At 38.4% G+C, this 8,496-nt stretch overlaps 1 protein-coding gene across 1 annotated transcript in view; it reads right to left on the bottom strand.

Annotated features, from left to right (window-relative positions):
* Window positions 1-6,031, bottom strand: part of ptk2bb (protein tyrosine kinase 2 beta, b) — a 16,403-nt gene extending 10,372 nt beyond the window's left edge. The window contains 4 exon segments of the mRNA XM_020617295.1: window positions 1-2; window positions 5-50; window positions 304-542; window positions 5,635-6,031. The exon segment at window positions 1-2 is cut by the window's left edge and continues 122 nt beyond it. Of these exon segments, the coding sequence (XP_020472951.1) occupies window positions 1-2; window positions 5-50; window positions 304-501 (246 nt within the window). The 5' untranslated portion in view covers window positions 502-542; window positions 5,635-6,031.
* Window positions 6,032-8,496: the final 2,465 nt, after the last annotated feature.

The following is an 8,496-nucleotide window of genomic DNA, read 5'->3' as shown; positions in this document are numbered from 1 at the left end:
TCGATGTTTGGCCCTAGTCGACCGCTGGCCAGAATCGAACGAATGATGGCCTGAAAGAGACAGCAAAGTTCACACCTCCATTGGCATTATTTTATTTATAACGCCATTCTTGGTCTTTTACTGGCTTATCTGTGCACATACTGTACATGGAAGGAAAAGTTGAGAGTTCAGCTCAGGAAAACACCACATGCTTCAAACATCTTCAGGTTTTGATTTGTAATGAAAACCATCCAAGATAAACAGCATCATCACTGTGTTCTGACAAGTCAAGTCCCTTCCCCATAGTTTGTAGATTACTCTCACCCTAATTTGCCAGGAGCTGTCACATTTGACCAGCTTGAAGTTCTTGCCCAGGTTGTTGTTGGTGGAGAAGCACACTTTGAGGATCTTGACGGGTCCCCCGTCTCCTGTGAACTGTGATTCGGGGTTGGATTCTGTGCCACTTTGTTTAGGACCGGGCGCCTTCCAGGACAGGGTCTCACCAGACATCACCTCGTACATTCTCACAGCTAGGTCGGTACCATCATAATATGCACATCATCCTTTCAACAGACAAAGAACAGGGATCTGAATTAAGATGTAGTGAAGCTGTGATATTTTAGGACCGTGTCTCAATGTATAAGCATTCTCCACCCTTAAGGAGACGATCTACAAGGAATTTTATACAAATATGTTTTCAAAATTGCAAAGGCCTATGATCACAATACTGTGTCTATAGCACCAAAGCAAAGTACGCACTGTTCTGTGACGTGCTTCCAGACAGTATTACAGTCACGCTGCGCTTCACATTCATGCTGTGATTTGGCGTCATGTGGTGTCTCTGACTTGCATGTATATCATTTACAGTAATTTTGAGATCTGACGATTACATTCCTTTCTAACTATGATTTCAAGCAAAGACCTGTGTGATTTGTAAAGCAAAACCGTGACAGTGTAGACTGATCTGTACCAACAGGAAAAACCCATTAATATGACTCTTTTTTCCTATAAATTCAACCACAGATGAAATATATATATAAAACAGTAAATAATGCAACATGGAAGTGACAACCTGTGGAAACAACTTCTCAGGACAAATGTTGTAAACCGAGACAACACTCCAAACCACTTGAAACCAGTGAATGACTATGTGATGACTAACCAACCCGTTCATAGCTCTGTGCCGTTATGCAACTTGTGTTGATTTGTTAAGTGGAGAAAAAAAACTCCAAATGTAGCAGCCAAGCTTCTCCTCTCCTTCTTGAAAGTATAATTTAACATTTTGAGAATTCTTACTTGCTTTATTGCAGAGAGTTCGATCAGACGTTTGATACCATGCTCATGCCTGTCCAAAGATATCACTATCTGTCTAGTAACACTTCTACAATCCCAAATTAACACCATACATCTTTATTTAATATGTTTAATAAATGAAGTATAAAAATGGCAATTTGTGGTTTTACAGGTGCAGTGACAACCCTGGAGACATTGTGTGTGTTTTTTTTTCTTTGTTTGTTTGTTTACATCTCAGTTTTTGTAATGGATTAAAATAATCGACTATAAAAATGATGGACAGGCTAAGAGCTCCCAGAACCAAAGTCACCAGAATTCGACTGCTCCCGTTCTCTGGCTGCAGTAGGTCAACGGGACATGAGGCAAATTAAAAACTCAAAGTACAAATCAAATACATTTTTCCAAGAAGGCACTTGTAGATATTGGTAGATATTATCATGCGGATAATTGAACAAGTAAGGTTATTTGTAATGAGTTATTTGATGATATAAACAAGTTCATTTCAGTTGATATGACGGCTTTGATTGGCAGCCCAATGCTGTCACTTGCCTTTATTGCAAAAAAAGCAAGATGGCAACCGCCATATCCATGGTATTTTGGCTTCATTTTTGGAAAGTGGAGGGAAGTGGTGACACCATGTCCATTGTATATAAAACAAATAACATATACTGTATCTTATTACATAATGAGCTTTATAGGTGCTAGTAGATGGATTTTGTTACCTTTGAACAGTCAGGCTAGCAGTTTCCCCCAGCTTCCAGTCTTTGTGCTAAGCTATGCTACTCTGCTGCTAGCTCCATTTGCTTCAGTCCTCTCATTTCTTTAATCAACAAGTCTATTTCCCAAAATGTCAAGCTATTCCTTTAAGACACAAATACCTCATGAGAAACACATCCCAGCAACTGGAAAATCTGCTCCAACCACAGACATGGTGACAAAGAACATCATAAAAATCACATTCACCGCCACAGCTACGCACCTGTGTCAAAGGCCTTTAGTACAGGTGAAAAGGCTGAAAGCCTGCACACAATTTGATTGAACTTTAAGGTTACATTTGACAATGAGAAAGGCACCAACCCAACGAGGAATCGAATTTTTAAAAAGTCATGAAATTACATCCCATCTGGTGTCACCCTATGAATCCAAACATGTCTGACTCCCCACTCTTCACACAGATATACTGCTCCGTCATTTACAGATCTGATCTCATACTGTCTCACTAAACAAAAACAGAGAAACAGCCTAAAATCAATCTTGATGAAACATCTAGTTGTAAGTTAGAGATTCCTGCAGATTACCCACCTCACAGCAGTGTCCATCAGTAAAGTGCTTTTTAGCTGTCATACCATGTTTTCTCAGAAATGAAGCTCCATGCTGACAGTCCGCTGTGAGGGAACCGAGCTGCAATAGTTTCACTCAGGGCTTTCCGCTGCTGCTGGATGGGTTGTGTTTTCTTAGCCTGAGGCCATGAATTCCCTAGCAGGGCCATGTGTGGGTGTGTTTTTGTGTAAATGTATTCGTAGTGAGGAAGAGAGGAGAAAAAGATAGAGAGGATGAGTGTGCAGCATGGTCAGCATGTTGCACCATCACCTGGGTGTAGGAGGCCTGACAGAGAGGGGTGAGGAGGCAGAGGTTTAAGATTACTACTAAGAAAAAAAAAACATAGATTAAAGTACGAGGACCTGTGCGTAAAACAACACATTCCTTGCCTTGGACTCAAGCCGTGATGAACGTGTCAAATAAGATATGGGCAGATAAGTTGATAGTGAAGATATTGTTTAGTTGCAGCCTTACATCACATTCCTGGTCAGATTTGTAGTCTTGTTTACTGTAATTAGATTTACAGATATATAACATATCAATCATAATTTAAGTTTAAATGTAGACTATATGCTTCTATGATTTAAAGTTTGAAAGGTTTGGTTTATTTTGTAAAATGTAAAAATGGGTTTTGTACAAAAAACATTTATATTCATCAAAGCAAGATATTAAAAAAGGTGATTTTTACTGTCAGTATCAAAAGTCGGTGTTTACCACATCAAGATGTTTAAAACACAGGCCAGTTCATTTGCTCCCATTTTGATTGTGGCCGCTGTATTTTTTCTTTAAAACATATCAAGACATGTTAATATCACAATTTTGTAGGACTGGCTTCACTTTCTGAGCAGGACAGTATTTCAAGCAGAGCTCTTGCAAAATATACACTCACCTGCCACTTTATTAGGTACGCCTGTACAGCTGTATGCACTTCAGTGCAACACTTCCACCTTAGCATCTGTGTTTATGAAGCTCAAACTGTTTCTGTTTTTGTATAAAGTCAATTCTATATTTATTATTGAGGGTCAGAAAATGAAGAACATATAATGTAGTCCAGTACAACACCTATAACTATGGCCCCAGTAATCAACATATGATTGAATTTGTGTTGTGCGTATGATTGTGTTTGTGCCCTGCAATTGTACAGGTGTGCCTAATAAAAGGGCTGGTGAGTGTATATCTGGCACTCAACATAATGCACTCAGGCCTCTGGTTAAACTCACTGACAAGTCCTTTCTTCTATTTGTTTCTGATGCCACACTAGTTTTTTTTAAACCAACAAAAAGCGACACTTTCCAGGCACATTGTGTTGTTTCTTCTCTCACACACTGTCATGTTGGCACTTGAGTTGTTATGGTAACAACTGTTCCAGAGGGAGGTTTTATCACAATCTCAGACCGAGAACAAATGCTGCAGCGGGACAAATAAAACAGGAATGCTCAGTACCCAAACATTTATTTTAAGTAAATCCTGCACTAACTGCTGCTATAATTCCACATCTGACCTGCTGCATTTTGTTCCGAATGTACTGTATTTACTGGTGAGCTGTCAGAGGGTGAAGAACAGGCTGACTCAGGGTGACAGATTGTGACAAATGAGAATGAAATTCCACAGTAACTGGTGGAGAGGCAACAAACTTCAGCAAGGCTGTGCATGAAAGAAACAGGATTCTGTTTGGAAAACTAGAGTCGTTTTGCAATATACTATAGTGTGTCACTGCACACAGCTGAGGAAATTTATATTCAGTCCATTCAGAAAGTTCTTACTTGACTTTGACCGATAAATCAGTCAGGCTATTATCCACAGATATTAGCTTATTATACCTAAATCTATGTCCATGTCTAGAGATTAGACATTTAATCAAAATGAAAACTAATCAGCAAGGATTTTGATAATTATTTAATTATTAATTAGCAAGTTTTGTTAAAGAAAAATGTCAAACATTCTGTAATTTGAGTTTATAATTTGAGAGGATTTGCTGTGTATTAGTGCAAATTGAATCTTTTTGGATGTCACTTTGGGTTTCTGGAATAGTGTGATGAGCATTATAACAACATTTTTGAGTTGTAAAATTGCTCATTGTGTATTTTGGCCACCACAAAGAGAAAAAAAAAAGGAATTCGACACAAACAATGCTATTGTTATAACTAAATAAACAAACTAGCAAACAATCAGCAGCTGTATCAGTATCTGTATGACTCAGATAATCCAGAATCAGTCAGACAACAGTTCCCACACAGGTTCAACTCTGTTTGCGTCTTTCTAAGTAAACTGCACAGTGGTGCAAAGGAAGACACATGGTCTGCAAGGATCTGTTACAACATGCACCCCTGACAGCATCAACAGATCCTGTTTCTCTCAGAAAACATAATGCACCCATGATACCTAACTAAAGTTATTTGTTGAAATACACAAATAGCCTAGATATAGTCACATTAACTTAAACTGCGTTAAACAAGCGGCTTCTTTTCTTCTTTTAGTCTACAACAAAAGTTCTGATAGAGACTATAAACGTGCAGCAGTTACAGTGAAGCCTCTTTTCCTGGTAGCTACTCCTCATAACAGGCATTCAGACAGGCCTGCTCTCTAAACAGTGCTGAGGGTCTGCACATTGCAACGTCATGACCCCAGGCACTGGAATGTGGCTGGCTGCTTCTTCACCTGCACAGACATGCTTCATAATGAACCAAGTTCTCTCTCTCAGAGAAAATGGCACTTCACATTGTGCCATTACAATTAACTCATTACCTTGAAAATACAACTGCGACGTTTTAAAGCCTTTTTACCACACACTGCGCTGTCCCACCAATAATGAACACCTCTTAAAAAAAAACATAAACATACATGTTGTTTATAACCAGTTAATAAAAAACTAAAATCTATTTCCAAGCCCATATTATTGACTGCTTATTTCATTAACCTCTATACATGTGGGCCTATAACAGCCAGTCCTGTTAGTTGAAGTAAGTTATTAAGCTCACCTCACCATAAAAAATTCCTAACATACGGAAATGAACATAAACATTTCTACATCTTGAGTCTTACCTGATTTTGAATTTAAGTCCTCCAAGGATTAAAACCTAACAGGGGGTATTACTGCCCACGGAGAATCCAGACCTGTCAGTTCTCTCACACGGTTTGTTGGACAAGGTGGCAGGTGGCCGCTCCCTCACCTCTGCTGTCCTGCTGTAAGGTGGGCCCACTTCCTTATTTCAGGAATCTCAAATATGGCGGATTGCCTCTTATTTTTCCAGCAGAGTTTTCCAAATAGAGTGATTCTGTTACTGTTTCAGAGTCTCTCCGATGAATGCATAATTTTGAAACGCAACTAAAGTTTCAAAACCTTGCGAGCTGTAAAACGCTCAGAATACTAAGTAGTAACTTCTTAGAAATACTGACAATGTACGATATACAGACCACACGCACACCACTTTGCTCACTGATTTAGTCCTACCTTGAATGTGATCCTTTCTGCGCATCCTTTGAGTACAGTCTCAAACCTTACTCAGTATTCCTGTTTTCAGTCGTCTTCACTGAAAACTGTTGTTGTTGTTGTCTTGTAATTACACTTCCCGAACAGCGGAGGGCGCTGCAGGCTAAATTTAAAAAATCGATTAAGAGGATTTGTAAACCGGTTTTAAAGGTTCAAATTTGTTTTAACTATATAGCTACTCAGCCTCCTTACTTTACAGCTATATATGTATATAATTCATGTTTTGGATTAAAATAACGTTTTGTGTGTAACAATTACTAATCTAATACAGTTATTGAAAGGAAGATATTAACTGTCTAATGTAGAAATTAAAGCAAATAAATATTAAATAGGGAGAAGAAAGTTTAAAAAAAAATATTATTATTATTTCCAGGGCATTCCGATTGATATGACTTCATTTTTGGCTTTGGAATTTGCTGACTTTGTTTTGATTTTTATTTTTATTGTCAATTAGTTAAATCTGATTCACATCACAGTATAAAATCATCCTAATGTCAAAAGTCAAATGTCAAAAGTGTATCTTAAATATAAGTCAAAACATACTTTGAAAAATGTTCATAAACATTTTGCAGTAGGTTTCATCCCAGGACAAAGTAACTGATCCTCGTGTCTTTTACAAAAGTCAGTTAAGTATCCAAGTCAGTTTACAACAACATAAACTATATGGCTGAAGAACTACTCTTCCACTCAGGACTATGGTATAACATAAACAGTCAGACTAAACATATAGTACAGTAACTGTGCAGTCTGATATTACTTGAATGTTGTTCATTCTGCCATCACATTATACACCATCAATGACAGAATAACTAGAATATCAGTGAACTGTATTATTAGCTCCTTTGCTGCTCGCTGCCACAACATGATATACAATCTGATCCTTTTCCCTCAACACACTGGACTCCCTGGAGAGGGGTGCAAGAGATGCTCTCCATGAGTATGCCACAAAGCCACCTGTGCGCCCCAAATGTATGTGTTTAAATACTGGCACAGCTCCGCAGAAGGAGGTGGCACCCAGTCCAGGCATGTATGGAGGTGTAAGGGCTGTGATGGTGATGATTTAGGAGTTTCAGGGCATGGTGGGTGTTAAACATCAGTGTTAATGATCACACAGAGCCCAGTGTACAGTGAAACCACTGTAACTGCTGAAGCCACTGCATTGCATGTGCATGCTATTTAATATATACATATATACATATCTATATATAAATATATGCAAGTCTGAGCTTAATGGGCACCTGTTGTGGATTCTTGCCCTTGACACAGCTCTGGTCTGCTGGATACTGGGTGTGGTTTGTTCTCATTCTGCCCCAGACTTGAACTCCCATACAGCTGTCAATGTTCCACTCAGCTATGCCAAACCCTTTGGCACAGAATGCAGCACTGAGTGGAAAGATGCCACTGACAAATCTAGAAATCAATGTATTTTGCATATATAGTAATATGTGTTCAGAGATCTGCAAGACAGCAAAAAATGTATGTCAGTGAAGATGACCCTTATTTAAAAGTTTCTTTCTTCCTTATTGCCGGTGACAATATATAGGCTTTATGTGCACTGAAAAGGTATGCTAGCATGGATGGATTACAGCCCTCCTGTGCAATCTGTCAATCATATGATTTAAAAGAGATAAAAAAGACTCCAAAGAGGCTTGAAACAACTACAAAATTATTAAGAACAGCTACAAAAAGAAAAAAAAGGATCACAAACAGGCACAAAAGGAATACAAAGAGATGCAAAATGACCACAAAGAGACATTTTCAGTGTGGGGTCTTGGGGTTAGGGGTCCTTGATGTTTCTGTGCCCAGAGGCCTGTTGCCTCAATATCAACAGCGAGTGTAGACTCATGGTTGTGGATATGTTGTAGTGACGGTTATAATTAATGAATTGTGAGTTCATTGGGCCTTTTCATGGGCTTTTTGACAAATGGAAAAATATAGAATGAGTCTTACTGTATATGCATTTTGGGATTTTTATTACTGATACATTAATGTAGCAGCTACATTCACTGTCACTGTCAGTGGCTGGGATGGAGCTTATGTAGCACAGTGCATAATATTTTATAAGACAACTGTGTATTTTGTATGTAAAATCCTGATTTGTAAAGCAAACTCTAGCTGTCAGATGCATATAATGGAGTAAAAAATACAATTACCTTCTGAAATGTGGTGAAGTAAAAACACACAGTGGCTTAGAATGGAAATATCGCAAGTTGTCAAGTACCTCAAAAACATGAGTACCGGACTAAATGTACTGAATTACTTTTTACTACACAAATGTGTGTGTTATTAAGATTTTCTCTCTTGCCATCATGTCCGCCCACAGTAGGATTCATAACATCAGGTATCGGATGATTCATGAAATATGGTTGGTTATAGCTTTAGTGATTGTTTATTCTAGTAGTGTGACACTTCAA

The sequence above is a fragment of the Monopterus albus genome, unplaced genomic scaffold (genome assembly GCF_001952655.1).
Source record: "Monopterus albus unplaced genomic scaffold, M_albus_1.0 scaffold188.1, whole genome shotgun sequence".
Lineage (NCBI taxonomy): Eukaryota > Metazoa > Chordata > Actinopteri > Synbranchiformes > Synbranchidae > Monopterus > Monopterus albus.
The sequence above is the reverse complement of the archived record's forward strand: the minus strand, read 5'-3'. Positions and strand labels throughout refer to the sequence as shown.